General features: G+C 34.1%; 2 protein-coding genes across 5 annotated transcripts; both read left to right on the top strand.

Moving 5' to 3' along the window:
* Window positions 2541–14086, top strand: LOC109352514 (protein VASCULAR ASSOCIATED DEATH 1, chloroplastic-like). 3 transcript variants are annotated; one of them, XM_019594535.1, is made up of 18 exons: window positions 2541–2850; window positions 3569–3634; window positions 4392–4442; window positions 4646–4711; window positions 5298–5393; window positions 5520–5621; window positions 6784–6884; window positions 6973–7154; window positions 8163–8203; window positions 8334–8421; window positions 8592–8678; window positions 9164–9218; window positions 9981–10047; window positions 11464–11563; window positions 11942–12003; window positions 12097–12136; window positions 12264–12565; window positions 13472–14086. In XM_019594535.1, the coding sequence occupies exons 1-18, from the start codon at window positions 2662–2664 to the stop codon at window positions 13703–13705; spliced, it is 1929 nt and encodes a 642-aa protein (XP_019450080.1). In that variant the 5' UTR covers window positions 2541–2661; the 3' UTR covers window positions 13706–14086. The 3 variants fall into 3 exon arrangements, with proteins under 3 accessions (XP_019450080.1, XP_019450088.1, XP_019450073.1); XM_019594543.1 differs by having other exon boundaries at window positions 6784–6888; window positions 6995–7154; window positions 13469–14086; XM_019594528.1 differs by having other exon boundaries at window positions 2542–2850; window positions 13469–14086.
* Window positions 14861–18636, top strand: LOC109352499 (plasminogen activator inhibitor 1 RNA-binding protein-like). 2 transcript variants are annotated; one of them, XM_019594517.1, is made up of 8 exons: window positions 14861–14878; window positions 15011–15197; window positions 16205–16532; window positions 16611–16676; window positions 16800–16929; window positions 17340–17495; window positions 17594–17647; window positions 18261–18636. In XM_019594517.1, the coding sequence occupies exons 2-8, from the start codon at window positions 15023–15025 to the stop codon at window positions 18438–18440; spliced, it is 1089 nt and encodes a 362-aa protein (XP_019450062.1). In that variant the 5' UTR covers window positions 14861–14878; window positions 15011–15022; the 3' UTR covers window positions 18441–18636. The 2 variants fall into 2 exon arrangements, with proteins under 2 accessions (XP_019450062.1, XP_019450053.1); XM_019594508.1 differs by lacking the exon at window positions 14861–14878 and adding an exon at window positions 14884–14906.

The following is a 19142-nucleotide window of genomic DNA, read 5'->3' as shown; positions in this document are numbered from 1 at the left end:
TTTATTCTCTTGTTTATAAGAAGAAAGACCATTAAGATGTAAATGGGTCTATAAGAAGAAAGACGACATTCGCGATGTTGAAGATCCGAGATGCAAAGCACGACTAGTTGTTAAATGCTTTAATCAAAAGGAAGGTATTGACTTTAATGAGATATTCTCACTTGTTCGTCATAGTTCTATTCGTGTTTTGCTTGCTTTTGTTGTTTTATTTGATTTCGAGTTAGAGTAACTTAATGTAAAGGCAGTTTTTCTACCATATGGAATAACCCGAAGGATTTATTGTTCTTGAAAATGAGCATCTTGTCTGCTAATTGAAGAAATCTTTATATGGCCTTAAACAAGCTCCTAGACACAAGAGGTTTGATTTTTTTATGACTGTGAAAGTTATTGCATGAGTCAATTTGATGATTGTATTTATTTCCAAAAAAAATTCAGATAGATCTTTCATATACTTGTTACTTTATGTTGATGATATGTTAATTGTTTCATGTAACAAGTCTTTAATCAGAAAATTAAAAACTCAACTCAATACTGAGTTTGAGATGAAGGAATTAAGTGTTGTCAAGAAAATTATTAGTACGGAGATTCGTAGAGACCGTCAAGCTGATAAACTATTCTTATCTCAAAAGAAGTATTTTAATAAAGTGCTTGAAAGGTTTAATATGAATGATTGCAAACCTGTTTCTACTCCACCTGCTTCACATTTTAAGTTATCTTCATATCTTTGTCCATACATAAAGGAAGAGATGGAGCATATGTCACATATTCTTTATGCTAGTTTAGTTGGTAGTCTTATATATGTTATGGTGTGCAGTAGACCTAATTTAGCATATGTTGTTAGCATGGTCAGTCGATGTATGCATAATCTTGGAGTGTTGTAAAATGGATTTTTCAGTATCTAAAAGGTACTCTGACATTAGCTTGGTATTTGACAGAAGCAAGACTACAACTGATGATGTTGTAGGTTATGTTGATTCAGATTATGGTGGTGATATTGATAGAAGAAGATCTTTTTTTGGTTACATCTTTACTCTATATGTAATATTGCTATTATTTGGAAAGCTACTCTTCAGTCCATTGTTGCATTGTCTACGACTTGAGCAGAATATATTTCAGCAACACATGGTGTGAAGGAGGCTATTTGGCTCCAATGTTTGGTAAATGAACTTGGTCTAACACTGAGTGTTCTTACACTATTTTGTGATAGTCAAAGTGATATTCGTTTGACCAAGAATATTCGTTATCATGACAAGACCAAATACGTTGATGTAAAATGTCAATTTATTCGAGATATTGTTACTATTGGTGAAATTATAGTGGAAAAATTTCATACATCAAAGAATTCAGCAGATATGCTTACCAAGCTTCTTCCAAATACCAAGTTTCAGCATTGTATTGACTTGGTTGGTCTCTACAACACTTGAGCGTCCTTCAAGGCTTTATTTGGCGATGAGCAACTTATCAAATTCGAGCCAAGGTGGAGATTGTTCAAATGTATGTGTCTCTCATATTCTACTTGGTGAGCAAGTTAGTAAAGCTTGACCTCCAAGATATTCAAGTTTGGTCTCCAAATTTCTATGTTAAATCTTGTGTGTTATTCTCTTGCTCTTTTACTCACTTCTTTTTTGTTCCTAATTGATCTGATCTTGTGCTTCCGCTTAGCGCTATATCCCTAACACGTACCTGAATAATTGACTTTCGCTCATTTTGACATGTAGTGTTATGTCATTGGTCCATCCTATTTGCTAAGCGACATAATAAGGTACAGGTAGCATGAGGAGGGGTGTGTACTCCAACGTAACAATAGAGTATCATTATTGTTTTCATACTGTCATAATTGATTAGTATCACACTAATCTCATAAGTTCAATTACTTATCTAAACTACTATCACCAAAAATATTTATTTTCCTTTTTTTATGATATCCATAATATTATTGTTTTACTAAGTATTTCTTTATACAAAATCATGAACACTTCATGATGGTTGAGTGGTTTAAATGGGGAACATGCTTGATAGATGATAACCGAAACATTACTAGGTAAATGGTTCATTTAGAAAATATTTTCTTTATATTAATATTATTCACATAAAAATACAAATTTTCCATCAAGTATTAACTTTTGTGATAAAAATGTTTATTATTTCAACTACAACAAGTACACATTTTTTTATATTACTATGAGTATATCCTTAACTTTTTTTTTGGTAAGGAACTAGTCCATTTCAAATTTATGGTTGTCTCTCTCAACAAATATCACTTTCAAGAATCGAACTAAATCAACCTTGGGGATCAAGTAGAACGTTGTATCACTAGATCAATGTTTTGTTCGTATAACAAGTAAAGATCGATCAGCTGGCAATGATTAATTCCACCTGATAAAATATTTAAAGTTAAAAATTGCTTAATAAAGTATGTATTTGAATGTTATTGTAGATGAGAATATATAGTTGTGTTAATGTTATCTAATTTTAACCAATTATTAGTTAAAATTACAGAATGGCTACGCTATAAAAGCATAAATCATTAATAGAAGAAAAGTAAGTGACGTCATCGAAACGACGAGGCTCGTCTTCTTTATTTATTGTCTTCCGTCGTCGTTTCTTAAAAACACCGTAAAACCCCTCAACCACCCTTTATTCCTCAGATCTACACTTTCTATGGCTTCTACGGCTGTTGCCACCACCACCGCCACCGCCACCGCCACTGGCATCATTGAACCACCGCACCAGCAGACGCTGGATCCTCCTTCTTCCTCGAGACCTTCATCCGCCTCTGCCGAAGACGCCGTTGATCGCTATGATTCTTGCAATTCCTCGCCGAATCTTTTGCGAGAGTCTGAAATTCAGGTACCTTCGGCTCCGTTTCACGTTGACGCGTGTAGTTCGTCATTTGATTTGAATTTTATTTTTTGTTGCTAAATTTAGCTTAAATATAAATTTGTTGGAACAGTTCAATTTGTCGTAGCTTTGGGTAAAACATATGAATTGCACAAGCCATTTCTGGTTTTGGTACATGAGTTTGCGGCTTTTTAATTTGAACTGATTTTTCTGTTGCGAAATTTAGCTTAAATGTAAAATTGTTGAAACACTTCATTTTATAGCAGTTTCAGAAAAATCTATGAATTGAACTAGCTATTTCTGGTTTGGTGTATTAGTTTGTGGTTTGTTAGAGGATGATTCTTAATATTGCTTGCCTTGTGGTCATTGTCTCAAATCCCGAAAACAAGTCTATCCGCTTGCGGGTGGTAAGACTGCATCTATTTACTCCCCGCAAACGTCACTAGGTGAGAGCTTTGCGCATTGGGATGCCCATGCGAAAACAGTATGTGACACAACGTATGAGTTCTATACTATGTTAGGTGTACTTTAAAAGTAAAACAGAACATGCCACATGATTAAAAAATGTAGAACATTTTGGTTCCACCTAAAGAGTTGGAACCAAAAAGCTAGTTTAGCAAAGGTGAAACATTCTATTTTTGGTTCCATTTAATTAAATTTTATATTTGGTTAGAGATTGAAAGATTACTGAAGTTTGATATATTTATATTCTTTGTGCCTTTTTTAGTTACAGTCTATGGACGTATTGAAGAGTGAAGAGTATCGGCAGTTGTTTCATCTTCCACTAGAGGAAGTGAGTGATTTTAACTTTTCATGATAATAACTGTTCTAACATCTTAATGGTTTGCTTATTCATTTCCTGATGATCACTATATAATAGAATTGCTGGCGAAGGGCAATTGCTATGTCTATTTATAACATCTTAATGGTCGTGTTATAGTTTCATCTTCTTCATGATATGATGAGAGGATCACAATTTCCATACATTGTATTTTATGGAAGCCTAGAATGCATTCCGGTCTGGCACTCATAATAAATTCTGGAAGGTCAAAGTGGTGTTTAAGTCATGGACTCGTAAATCCCTAACTTTATTTTTTAATTAAACTCTTTCCTTGAGTCCATTTGGGTAGAACACATATGGGTTTATTTACCAATTTATCCCTATGAAATTATATATATTTACCAAAAACTCAGTGTATGATATTTTGTTTTGGTAATTTGCACCTAGAAATAATGTTACCCAACCCGAAGTAAATCTCATCTTTACAATACTTTTAAATGATTAACTTAAACATGAAAATCATTCTGCACCATTTATAGACACTATAGAATCTTTTATCAAGACAAATGAATAAAGAGGTGGCTGGACTTAAATCATGTCTTCCTTAGCTAGTAGGACTTTCTTACATCTATCCATGAACCACATTGATGTTAGAAATGCTCTTGTTTGTAGGTTTGTGAGTCAGATACTTGCGAAGCTAGAGTGTTTTGATTAGACTTACTTGTTTACATAATTGAACACACTTCTTAGTTGTTCTCATTTTCCTTAGGTTCTTATTGAAGATTTTAATTGTGCCCTTCAGGAAAACATACTTATTCAGGTAATATTCTTGTCATATTATTATTAAACTGTTATAGTCTTAAATATTAAGTACTGCACATTATGTCATTACCAATTAGATTTGAACTTTTGAATACCACTGCCGTATCTTACTTTTGATTAAAATAATTAACATCAATATTTTGCTTTAATTTCTGGCCTGCTCATTTGTTTTCCTAATGGTTTATTAATTATTTTTTGTAGGGTCATATGTACCTCTTTGTCAACTTCATTTGTTTCTACTCAAACATATTTGGGTTTGAGACAAAGGTAAGCTGCTTAACATAATGGTCTAAGCATCTAAACTTGCTCTTCTATCTATTGTGCATGTTTAACGAAGGATTTACAATTATATTTACCCACGATACAGTGTATATATAATTGATATATATATATATATATATATAAAGGTAAAATCATTCACATTCTTAATCTATTATTCTTTGTAAAAATGTCTTACTTTAGTCATAGGAAGGCAACATAAAACACCTATCTATCTTGAATTTTGTTGTAGGTTAGTATGCCCACCTAACTGGCTTCTGCATCTAAATTGTGCGTGGCAGAATTTAGCTTGATTCTTTAAGTTATTCCTACAAAGATACATAACCAATAAGATTCAGGGGAAAGAAATTAACTGCCCATTTTGTGATGAAACAAAAATACATTTCTAGTGATATAATTGGTTATTTGAAGGGTTGGAATTTTTGTACAAGCCATTAAATATGGATTTTACTATTATTGTTATTATTGTAGAAGCCATTAAATATGAATTTTTGTTATTATTGAGTATTTAGTTATTCATTTTGATGTTCACTTTTCTCTGCCTCACGTAAATGCCAATGATTTTATGTTTCAGAGAATAATCCCATTACCTGAAGTCACAGGCGTGCGGAGGGCAAAAACAGCTGGACTCTTTCCCAATGCCATTGAGATTATTGCTGGAAGCAGAAAGGTGGGTTAGATATGCTACATTGCATATTGTAATGTATCTGTCCCCTGAATATTATTTTCCCACTTGACGTCTCTGTTCAATTATGCTGCAATGTCTTGATCCACTTATTTATTCGTCAATTGACAGCATTTCTTTGCATCCTTCCTTTCCCGTGACGATGCTTTCAAGATCATTAATGATGGATGGTTGCGACGGTGTAATGGTTCCACAATAATTACTGAACAGCAGGTATTTTCTACAAAAAAGTTTCTCTTGATACCAATCCTTTATTATTTTTTCTACCCTTGGTATCACATAATATTATATACACTGTTAGCGTGGTACATTTTAGGAAAGATGTTGCCCCTCAACTATATTAATCTGTTTAATCATTTAATGTATATTAGGTGAAATAGTAAGCACCACTTTGAGAGTTACCAAGGAAGCTTGAGTTGCATCTAGGATCTCTTACAAGTCTTACCTTAGTTTTTCTCTTTTGACCAACACACGTACAACTTAGAAGACCTATGTAGCCTTAGCTCCCTCACGCTCCTATTGTAGATGTTTCCCTTGTTGATGAGACTAAATTTAGACTTGGAGATAGAGACAAACTCCAGAATATGGGGATTTTATGCAAAATGCAACTGATGCCAAGATTCTCTTTAACACCCTTTTCTTTTGATAAACAAGAACAACAACTGTGTCTTTCCCCTTGGTTAGGTCATCTACATGGATCAAACAATGTTATAATGTCCTATAATAAATCAAGTCTAAATTTACATCTAAATCCTTGTAATGGTTTTGCCTAATGTTTTTCTTGGTCTCCCAAACCCTATTTGTAATCCTCTCTATGATATGTTGATTTAAATGAAAAGCACATGCACATTTATTTTTCAATTGCCTAGCAGTAGCAGCCATTTTCCCATTTTCACTTGGAATAGGTTTTTGTGTGTTTGGTGAACCTTGGTTTTGTATGTGTATTTTGGAGCAGTTTCTCGCTGGATTATGTATGTTGAATGTTAATTCTTTTGTTCTTTATCATTTGAAGGATCCTTTTCAGACCATGTCTACTATCTGGGTTAGTGTTTAGGTGTAGTCCGTTTCTCTCAAATATTATACAAAGTTGCACCCACTAATTGCTAAACTAAAGCAGTAACATGGATGATTACATTTTGCAATGATTTTCATTGTTAATTCCCTGTTGAGAACTTGTGATTGTCTTTCTCTGATCGCATTCCTATTGTGTTATACACATTTGGCAACTCTTGCTTTCTTTTTCAGCATTCAATTTTTTTATTTTATTTTTGTAGAGAATCTGATCACTACTCTGCAATAAGATTTTTAAATGTGAATTAATTGGTCATATTTTCATCAGTTGTAACATTGCCCTCATTTCTTGATTTTACTTCAGGAATCAATATCCGAGTTAAGCAGCCAAGAGAATGGATTTATAGCTATTGAAAATGTCAAAAGTGCCGAAATACTAGACAAAGAATCACTTTTTTCCGAACTGTATGTCCATGATCATAATGACTGTTGCTTAAGGAGAAGGTTATTTTGTGTATAATTAATTTAGTCTTTACTTAATTGTTTGAATCAGGAGCAAAGATACTTCTATATGCAAAGATGTGGGGCTTCCATCCCATGTTGGAGATGACCCTGAATTGATGACTGCTCCAGAGAAGCAATCAAGTATGATACAGGTTGCTAAACCTGTACTGAATAATGATGCCCCAAGTGTGAGTTGGAACTGGAAGGAGGACGATATTGATGCCCCAACAAGTGAGTTTTGGAACATACATATTATCTACATATATTATATAGGTTGTGGATTCATGTTCATAGAAGAATGTTTGTAGTCCTTTAGAAATTGTTCTGAGGAAAAAGATCTCGAGATTTTTGTTTTGAATTGTTCAATGGATGTCTCTTAGTGGGGAGCTGGAAAACTTGTGGTTCTTTTGACGTATAAATAGAAAAGAAACTTTTACTTTGCTGTTGTTTCAAGATTTTGTTATGAAATATTGTCACAAAACCGCCCCTACTGAAATTTAGAATGATTAGATAGTCTTGATCTATAGGGTGGAAATGGAATTTAGCCTGCTATTATCTTACAGACATATTGTTCTGTTGTAAATTGACTAAATTCTGTTTTGCATCCGCTCGTTATATGACACAATATCTTTGCTTCTAAATGTTTCTTTTTCTTTCCTGTGGATGTTATTGATAGAGTTTGAGCTCCATTTTGCTTTGCTTTCAGTAGGTTGTTGGCTGTTTTTGTATTTATGTTTCTGTGTAGTTTTTTGGCGCAGCATCCTCCGGTCCTCACATTCTCTTCTTTCTCAATGAACTTCTTTTTCTATCGACAAAAGGATGGATATTTATATGCAAGTTCTTCATTGAGTTTGAAATACAGCAGTGCTTCCTTGTGTATATCACATTTAGCTGAGTGAATGATAGTCACGCCCATGCCATCATTCTCTATTTAGCTTAATGAGTATTTTTCACCATTTGGCATGTATGTACTGACATGCTATTATGTACACCAGTTTATAGAGTTTAAGTTCACACATCACTGCTTTCTTTCTCTGCTCATTGCTCGAATAAAATTTATGAATTAATTATTTAGTTGCTTTGGCGAGTCAGTGATGTGGATGCAAACTAATTGTTGTATTGGGAAACTTTGTATGCATGAAAAAGTGGGAAACACTTCATGTGTAAATGTCCTTTGTGCTATCAGTTCATGTAATATGGGTGAACATTATGATGATGAGTTTATTTTCTAATATGCAGTTCCAGAAGGTTATACATGTGTTGCAGAATCAGTGTTTCCGGTATTATCTTATTCGAAAGTTACTATATTTGTTTTGTTTCTTCGTTTTAAGTTTTCATGCATTGATTTGGTTGATATTAATTTTTAAAATTTACGAGATTTTCTTAGTGTTTTGAATTTAAAAACTGCAGATAATGGTTGAAGACTTCTTTAGGTTCTTTTTTTCAGATGATGGTGTAAAGTTTCTCGAGTCATTTCATAAAAGATGTGGTGATAAAGGTAGCCTGCAAGAAACTCTTATGAAACTTGCATTTCAATTGTCATTTTTATTTTGTGGTTTTGTTTACTTTTTCCTCATTGTCATTTATATTATTTTAATTAAGGGATAAAGATAATGATGTCTTTTCATACCTTATTGTTTTGGTGGGATTGCTTTTTTTTTCTTTCAGACTTTGTGTGTTCTTCGTGGCATCCTCAAGAGAAGTTTGGGTATGCTCGTGAAGTGTCATTTCAACACCCAATCAAACTTTATCTTGGTATAGCTTCTGCTGCTCTTATGTTGCTTGCACACTGTAATTTCATGTTCTGGCTTCAGCTCAGTTTTGTTTTTCTATTGTGATTTTTTGGGTTATTGATTATTGAGTATTCAATGAAAGTTGAACTAAAACTTTGAGAGAGAAAAGTGAATGCCTAATTTATAACCTAATGTCCTAATGTAACTAGCCTTGAACTTCTTAACAAACTCATATACTTATTCACATGCCTAGGATTGGACTTCTCGAGTGTGAAGTTTATAGGATTGGTCCCATCATCATAATAGGCTCCGATACCATGTTAGAAATAGATATACAACAAACATTATTACAGTATGAACAGTATGTACTATATTCTAATATGTTGTATCTCTTTTCCTTATTCCCTAACTCTAGATCTTACCTTTTTAAAACACATACATTTCCAACATTGTCGGAGCTGTTTCTATAACCAACTGTTAGTAAATATGATTGTGTTCCCTTTCCAGGAGCAAAATTCGGTGGCTGCCATGTCGTCCAGAAATATCGAGTTTATAGGACCAGGTTGTTGCTATACATTCATTTACCAATCTATTTATGTTTTACTCCGATTCATCTTTTGCCCTTTTTCAATGCATTTTTTGACTAAAGGTTTTGGGGACCTTCCGATAGAAAGGTAGCTAGATGGAAGTATGGGGACGGATGTCCCTAGTAGTTAGGGGTGGGTTGGAGAACATAATGATGTAAGCATACTATTTTCTTTCCTTTATTATTATCTTCATAGCTGTGAAATGGGAGAAACTGCACAATTAAGATGAATGATGCATGATGTGGTGAGTAGGTTGGAAGAAAATGTCTCTTAAGCTGTTTAGTGTATCCTAAGGCTAAAGTAGGTTTTGGTGTCAGAGTTTACGAAATTGATAGAAATTGAACTGAGGGATGCTTGATTTTCTAGAACTCTTGATAATTAGGAGGTGGAAAGAAGAAGCGATATCTTTTTTATTCATTGAGATAGTGGATTTGTCTCAAATTACGCATTTTTGTCAATTTGGAATGACATACATCTTAAACTTATAAATAAGTTTGTGGATGTTTGCTTTTATTTTCTCCTTTCTGGTCAGTAATATTGGTCATGAGTTTTATTATGTTATGTTGAAGAGTGAAAATTATTGCTTTTGTTTCCTTTCTGCACATTCTTATTTCTTTTATTTATTTTCTTGTGCTCTTGTATTTGTGCTATTTATTGAAAAGTTACCATTTACAACGCATAATATATGGAATTCTTAATTTGTTGTTTGTGTGACATGTATTTGTTACTTCATACAGTCATTTGGTTATTGAGACCGTGCAAGATGTCACTGATGTACTTTACTCAGATTATTTTCGCGTTGAGGTAAAATTTTGTTGAGATATTGAATCTTTATGCATACAGTTGGGCTTTTTAATGATTTTAAGCTCTACACCATTTTTTTGTCTCGTGGGTTGCACTTGTTCGAAAGAAAAGGGACAGCTTATTATTGTGGGAAAAAGTGAACAGAAGAGGTTGAGAATAATAAGATATCCCCTCCTAAACGGAACACTTACAGTAAAAAACAAGTAGAAGTAAACATTGCTACCAATACACCATTACAACATGCTCTCCAATCTTCTGCATCTATACCGTTATACTATTATCGAAATGAGATTCTAGTAGACCCACAATTAAACAGTGGAAGTGACAGTTTGTGGTGTCCTATTTAAGAAAAAAAATCTGCTCCTTATTACTGCTGTTATGGTGTTGCCTATGTTTGATTGTTTTCTGGTAACGTTCTCACCAGACATAAGAGGAATTTAGGAACTTTGTATTCCACTGCACGCACTGATACCAACAAATTCTTCCCCAGCTCAACATAGCTTGGTGGTTGCCCCATACAATTCTCCTCAGCCAAATCACCATTAAGAACTGAGTACCAGGGGAGAAAGTCTCAGGATTGTCAACGCCCGGTGTTTGGGTTGTATCCTTTGGCAACTAATCTTACCTTTTTCTGGACAGTAAAAACCTGTCCATGTGGAAACCGGAGAAACCCCCTCAAGATAAAAGAGGACATGCTGAAATAGAGCTGGAATAATACATCCAAAACGTTAAATAAATACATAATTCAGTTGACTCAACTAGCGTATACAATAAGTCTACATATTATTTACATATATTCCAGCAGTACTATATCCCAGGTGCCTTTAATAACAAGAGTGAATATCTCCTTCATAGCCTTTTTCAATTTTGGGTCGCAAACGACCCACATTATGGACCGAAAGTACTGAAATGTGGTATGGAGGGGATTTGAACCATCCCTGTAACACGGCCTTTTCCAATCAGGGTTGCAGAACTCAGTGATCCCTAGGATTTTTATTGAAATAGAAGACAAAGCAAAAGGATGAACAAAAAGGGACCAAGGTGATCAGAAAAGACACAATCAGCAATTGGATGTTGAGTACTAGAATGCTTACCTTTATAAAGGGCTTTTGCATGAGGAGGTGCATTAGATATATAAAACCGTTCACGTGTCTTCAGCTAAAATCTAACATGTTTGACTCCACTAGATCAAACAAGCAGTAAATGAATGGTTTTTGTTTTCTAAGGAAACTTACATAGTTAAAGGTCATGTTTTAATTACCAAAATTTTGGACAATCTGGTTGCAGTTGGATTTTACTTCATGTATTGAACATTTTTCAGTCAGTTCTATCTTTCTTTTATGCCACTGCTTCAATAATTCCATTTCCCCAATGAAGGCCAATTCTTACGTGTAATTTATTTTCATTAAATGCCAGGGGCTGTGGGATATAGAAAGAGACAAGGATGAATCAAAAGAATGCTGCATTTTGCGGGTATATGTGAATGTGGCATTTTTAAAGAAAACTATTTGGAAAGGTGTGCCTTCTTTGAACGTATTCTGAAATAAAATTCCCTTGGTTCCCATCTTAACTAATATATTATATTTCTACTTGTTTAGATAGTATGATTCATAACTTAAGATCAAATCCTTCAATTCACTTAAATGGCTTATAACTGTCTTCTACTCAAAGTAAACACCTCATTTTTGCATGTGAAATTCTGACAACTAAAATTTAACTCAACGATTTCAGTATATGGTTATACCATTCCCTAATTCTGTGCAAACTCTGAAGATTGTTCAGTGCAAATTATCTGCCTTACACAAATAGTTGGAGTTGCAGTAAAGTGTGTATTCTTCTTGTCATTGTCATGAACTTTAATCTTCTTTGATTTGATGTGGTTGAATAATCACAGGCAAAATAGTACAGGGTACAATTGATGAATGTCGAGAAGCTTATGCCACATGGATGAACATGGTATTCTCATGTGTGTTTGTGTATTGTACATTTTTTGATGTTGATCCATGCTTTATTTTACATGTCTTTATGAAATTTCAATATTTCTTTCAGGCACATGAGTTGCTAAAGCAGAAAAACCTTGAAGAACAAGGTTTGACATTTGAACTTTCCATATTTTTTCTTATATTTTGAAGCTGAATCCTTCTAGATACTATTACAATGAGTGTCTATTGAAATGTCTTATTTTGAAGATTTATGATTTACTTTCCATGTGGCAGAAAGCAGTGCTATTGCTGTTGTAACTCAAAATGACAACATAAATTTTCATAGAGAGGGGAAGACTGAAGAATCTTCAGAAGCGTCAATTGAGCAGATTAACCCTACAACAATACAAACTACGTCCAACGTATCTGATGCTACCCACAATGTCAACAGTAGTTTGCAAGGGAATTTCATTGACACGACATCTATTCCATCTTTGTTCAAAGAGTTTATGACAAAGTTCAGGTTGTCTTTGAAAAATCAAAGCAATCTTTCAATGCTCCTTGTTACCATTTTCACCCTGATTTTCTTCATGCAGGTAATTTAAACCATAATTTTAGATTTCTGCCTTTCCATGCTTTCTGAACTAGTCCTAAAATTCAGCCAAGCTCAGACTAGCTGTACTTGTTTGTTTGAAACTACAACCAAGTTCTATAAAGTTTTGCAATTACTGGTATCAAGGTGCTAAAGCATTAAGTCGCTTATATTTCACTTAACAAATTATTGTGGACATTATTCTAATTTCCTTATATTTTTAAACCAACAAATTTATAACAGCATTAGAGCATCCACTCACCAAGACTCTTACCCATGGTAGTTAAAATCGAGATTTTACTTAGGATTGGGAAGAGAGTCAAAGATCGTAAACGTAGGATCGTAACATGACTCGTAAGATCTTACTTATTAGTATATATATATATATATGCATAAAAGTCACACACATATATATATATATATATATATATATTCATAAAAATTTCTATATATAATACTATAGATGTTCGTAAATATGCAGATATATTCCTAAGTCATAATACTAGAGATAATCATATAAATTATAAAGACTGACACATTGCACTTAAGACACAAGTTTTAAGCTAAGACTCCACTTAAGACTTAAGAGTTAAGATTATCTTAAGACTAGGGATGTGAATACTCTTATGTTTTGCACATAATAAATGCAGAAACTAATCAAGTACAAATTTGTATTTCAGTAGTTCAATTATGACGATTTAAGAGAATTATTTTTTGTTGCCCAAGTTTTCCCTCCTCCTGCTTGTACGTTGAAACATTTTGTGTTCCCTGTCTGATTTATTCTTTAAATTCAGTTTTTTTTTGCGGTTTGGTTTGGACTCTAGGGAGAGTCCATAATTGATTTATCTAAGGATAGGTCCAAGCCAAACTACTCATAAGTTGGTGCTAACCCTTTGTACTTGTGCAGCAGTTTAGCATACTTATGCTGTTGGCCAGACCTCAACAGATACATGTGAGTACTGGTGCAGATTATATGAATAAGATGGGAAGTGGAATGACCAGAAATCCTTCAGACATAGCTTGGATGGAGAAAAGAATTCATCACCTTAAAGATGAGATGTACATGGTAGAGACTAGGCTTGAGAGGATGCGGTATGAGCATGCACTCTTAAAAAACCAACTAAAGGATCTAGACCTTAAATAATTACCAAATTTACCATTCTTCAATCCTATTTCCTCTTCACATCTTTGAGTGTATATAATATATGTGTGATGATGCATGGTAAGTGCCACATATTTAAATTCCTAAGTTCATTCCTCCTTGTTGAAGTTGAGGAATTCATGTATTTTTTGAAGATTAGAGAGAAAAAGGGATGTATGGTGATGTATTTTTCCCAGTACTTTTTAATTTTCAACACATTATCTATTGGGTGGGTTTCATGTAGCACCAGCAAAAATATGGGTTTTCTCTTTGTAACCACATTAATGTGTAATAGTGTGTTCAAAAGTGTATTGCCCAGCATTTGAAAACCAAAGTTAATGTAAAATGTGGGTATTTGTAAGTAAATGTTTATTATTTTGGTCCCCAAAGTGGGTGCAAGAGGTTCCTAATTGAAGGTTATAATCCATGATATTAAACTTAAATTGAACCGAGAAAATGTAGTTGGGTTTAATTTTGTAGTTCAATTCAATATAAGTGTAACTGTTTATATTTGGTTCTTTCACAGTTTTCAAACACTCTAAAACTGTGAGAACAATCAATTAACAATTCTTAAGTTTGGAGTCAGCCTCTCACTCCTCAAGTAAGCTTCACGCTACACCCATTTGAGTTTGGCTCCATATCAATGCAACCAAATATAATTTATATAAATCTATTGAGATGATTTCAAAATTAACATAATTAAATATAATGAGTTATAATAATGGTTATTTTTGTATAAATTGTTATGTAAAATTAGACTTATATATAAGCCACCAAACCATATACCAAATGTGCAATTAAACTCATTAAAATCAAAATGGTATGACAATTATACAAAATGTGCAATTACTCGTGAGGAGGGATCCACTTATTCCAAACCTTTTCCTATTACTCCAAGAGTAAGTTTGGAGTGAGGATTACTCATTATTTATTAAAATTATAAGAGGTTTCTGTAGGAATTTCTGTTATGTTTTAATGATTTCAAATTCGAATATGATATTTAGTATGGAATATGATGTTTTAATGAATTATATGTTTGAAATAATAATTATATTTACAAATTTGAAGGTTTATTAAAAATAATTTAATTAAAGAAATAATGAAGTAACAATTGAAGATGTTAAATAATATTAGGAAGCTTGCAAGAGCGTAGTAAATTGGATTTTTGGAGATTAGGTTACTCTCTCTCTCTCTTGCGGCTAGGGTTTTTCACTCTTGTTCTTGTTCTGTATCTTTCTGATCTCTGTGTATTCTGATGATGGATTCATTTCTCTGTTAATCATTAACTCTCCTTTTCTTGTCCCTCACAGTTATTCGTAAATGGCCACTGCCAACCCTTTTGATTTGTTGGGTGATGACGTCGACGACCCATCCCACTTCATCCTGGCTGAGCAACTCAAGGCTGCTACGGTGGCTCCGAACAAGGATTCCGCTCCGGCCGCCGCTCGTCGTGCTCCTCAGTTGCCCTCCAAACCCCTCCCACCTTCTCAGGCTGGTCTGTTTCTCTCTCATTTCAAATGTCACACTTTCAATCAAAGCCTTTCTTATTCTAACATTTTTCTCTTGTGCTTTTGGGTATCAAAAATGTGTTTTTTATGCTTATTAATGTAGTTATAATTGAATTTATCTGTTTATTATCACATTGTTTGATTCATAGCCTTTCAGAGGCTTCTTTGTTGCTGTTTTGCTCCAAGAGTTTTGTCATTGTTTGTTTGTCTATTTTATGTTGCTGTTTTGTTCGAAGACTTGTATGTTTCATGTTTGAGAAAAATTATTGGTTTTGCACTTTTGCCTTTAATTTTCGGTTGCAAAGTTACTGTTCCTTGCTTGACATATATTCCTGTCAGGTTTTGGTTGGTTCTGCTATTGTACTATTGAATTCATCATGTGTCTGCCCAGTTATTTATTTGAACGTCTCTCTCTCTCTTCTTTTGTCATTAATTATTAAATTTCTCATCTGCAGCGCGTGTATATGAAATTGTAATTGTTGTCTTTTTTTAAAAGTTGTATATATTTTTTGGGGGTACTGTAAGAGAGCTTATAGAGGGAATCTGATGATATTTTCTGTGATTACATGTGTGGTTGGTTTATATACATATGTTTAATGTTAATGTTTTACTTTGTCTACTTATTGAAGAGTGTCGGTAGTAACATCTTGTAAATGCAATTTTTTCAATTGATAGGTCTTTTCTAACTCACCATGTAAGATTGTTGATTTGTTGTTGCATACTGTGTTGGATTTTCTTACTGAGGCTATGGACTGTAATTTGATAGCAGTTGCAGTTCAAGACATGCTTCAATAAGCTTATAGTAGCATTCTTGTTATTATTTGCAATATGGTAGGACATCACCAGAATTGAAAGATGACTTTGTTCCTTATTAGTGTATATGTTCTTTTTTTGTTCGACTTATCCTTATTTGTGAATGACCATTGTGTTGACGATTCTCCGTGGGTGGCTTCTCTTATATGTTCATAAATTTTCTTTGTTACCTTATTGACAGTGAGGGAGGCAAGAAATGAAACTTCTTATGGCGGCCGTGGAGGTAGCCGAGGTGGCCGTGGGTATGGAGGTAGCCGAGGTGGTCGTGGGTATGGAGGTGGCCGAGGTGGTCGTGACTCTCCCAATGATGAGAGCTCCTTCTCTGACTATAAAGCCCCAGCTCAAGGTGCTTTTCAAGAAAGTGATGCTGGCAACCCCTCAGAAAGACGTGGTTACAGTGGACCTCGTGGGCCTTATCGTGGTAACCGTCGGGGAGGTTTCAGCAATGGTGATGTTGAGGAAGGACGCCCACAAAGAACATTTGAACGCCGCAGTGGGACTGGACGCGGGTGACATTATCGCTATGATTTCTTCATATTTTGTTTCTAATTTTCTTTCAATATTGATATCAGATATTCTATTTACAGAAATGAAGTCAAACGTGAAGGCTCTGGACGAGGGAACTGGGGATCACAGACTGATGAATTTGCTCAGTAAGCAATTATTTGTTTAATAATTATAATGACTTTAAGTACAATCTTTTAGTAGATATGTTTTGCTTTAAATTGGTTTTTATTTATTGTCTATATGTTCTTTCCTTTTGGTATCATACTTAGGGTGTCTGAGGAAGTGGTGAATGAAAATGAAAAGAATTTGAGTGATGAGAAGCCTGCAGGTGAGGAAGATGCAGCAGATGGAAAGGAGAGTCCTGCTAATGAAAATGCAGAGAAGGAGCCTGAAGATAAGGTAATGTCCAACTCAATTAAAGCTTTCTCCATTTATCCTGAACCTGCTGCCACATCTTCTTAGTTTTCATCATTTCATTATCAAGAGACAACCAGAATATTTGTCTTACGAATGATAATCATTCAAGTTCAGCATAAGTTGTCTGTTAAGTGCATCTCACTGAATATTAGGGTCTACATTATTTACTTAGAAGAAAAGTCTCACTTGTGTCATTCATTCCATGGTTATGATTTTGTCCAATATGGTTTTACCTCTTGGAATGTGCTTGAGAACGTTTAGGGTTGGGCGCATTTCATATTCTTGCTGTTGTCAACATAGTTTTTTGATTTGGGTGTGATTAAATTTGATGACATATTATTCTATAGGCTGTTTTATGTTCTTTGCTAAATAGAGTTTGTGCTGCATGATAGGAAATGACACTGGAGGAATATGAGAAAGTGCTGGAAGAGAAAAGGAAAGCCTTAGAAGCACTCAAAACTGAAGAGAGAAAGGTGGATATTAGGGAGTTTGAATCCTTGAAGCCACTGTCAAGCAAGAAAGACAACGATGAAATCTTTGCTAAATTGGTGAATTTTTTTGGCCCCTCTTGCTCATCTAATAATATGCTTGTCATTGTATATTAGTGGTTTCTAAATTTCCCCTGGCTTTTTTATATTGCTTTTAGGGATCTGACAAGGATAAACGCAAGGATGCTTTCGAGAAGGAGAAATCCAAGAAGGTGCACTCTGAATTTTATTTGTCTTTGATTGTTTTGTAAATGAAGCTCCATGAGGGGGCATCTTTTTCTGCTCAATTATTGAAGTTCTTTATCAATTTGTTTAGTTTGACATATTACTAGTTGCCATAGTCTAGCTTTTTACCATTTTTTGGGTAGCCTAATGTACAATAATTTAATAACTTACATTCCAAAGTAACAAAGTTGGGGTGTAAAACCTCCTAAATACTTAATTTCTAATTAGCAGTATTTCTAGTATGGCATCCTAGTTGGTGACAGACTTTCAAATGAAAAAAGAAAACATGATGCAGTTAATGGATATGAAAATTGGTGCTATAAATTTTCTATCCGTCAAACAGTCCATGGTATTTCTCTCTACATTATAAGTTTCTTGGCATGGATATTTTCAGGTTTTTCATTGTCATATTTGTTTATCTCCATGATCCTATTTGCTTTTCTTTTTTATTGTTGTGACAGCTTTAGGGTTTTGTTAGTATAAAGAGCGGTCTTATAACAATTATTCACTTCACATTTCTGTTTTCCCTCTTAAATCCAAGTATCGCTACATCATTTGCTCGACTAATTTTGTTTGTTTTTTTGAATTTCATATTCTTAGTCTGTCAGCATTAATGAGTTTCTGAAGCCTGCTGAAGGAGAGAGGTACTACGGTGGGCGTGGTAGGGGACGTGGACGTGGTGGTTCCAGAGGAGGTTACAGTGGAAATGTAAGCCGCAACGTACCAGCTCCAGCCATTGAGGATCCTGGTCAGTTCCCAACCTTGGGTGGTGGCAAGTGAGGTTCTGCAGAACCCTTGTGGCATTTCTCTGTCCTTTCAATTTTGGGTTCTCTGATATGAACTTAAAGCTGGAAAAGAACTGTGATATTTGGATTTCCTAAATTAGAACGGTTATTTATTTAACCTTTGTGTTACAATGTAAATTTAGGTTGTTCTTGATATACTTTTCTCATTTTCCATTGTAGCCTTTTTCCTTTATTATGTTTTGCTTTTACTGTGTTTTGATAGTTTTGGGATGTCCAGTTTGCTATTATTTAGAGTGAATGGAATTCTCAGTTTTGATTTAAAATTGGGCTGATATTTCCCTTCTATATCATAATCTATCTAAGAGCAAGTTAAACCATGTGGAAGTATCTTCAACTATTTGTTTGTATTGATAGTTTAGCCATTGATTTGCAATGTTGTGGAGGCCTTGGATTGATGGTATAATAATAAACACCATTCTAGTTATTCTACATTCAAAATAAATCACATACTACTCAGGATTCATATCAACCAACCAAGTTGTTTTATTCCCTTGCTTTTCACTGCTTCTTCAGCACTATTCATAATCAAGTCTTCATTTTCATACTTCTCCTTTCCTAATTGATAAAAGTGCTTGTTTCTTTTGCACTACTAAATAACCAGAGACTGTCATTATTGCGAATAACTCCACCCCTTCTAACTTGATGATCATGTAGACTAAAAGTACCATCCACATTA

The sequence above is a fragment of the Lupinus angustifolius genome, chromosome LG01, assembly GCF_001865875.1.
Source record: "Lupinus angustifolius cultivar Tanjil chromosome LG01, LupAngTanjil_v1.0, whole genome shotgun sequence".
Classification (NCBI taxonomy): Eukaryota; Viridiplantae; Streptophyta; class Magnoliopsida; order Fabales; family Fabaceae; genus Lupinus; species Lupinus angustifolius.
Note: the sequence above shows the minus strand (reverse complement) of the source record. Positions and strands in the feature narration are given on the sequence as shown.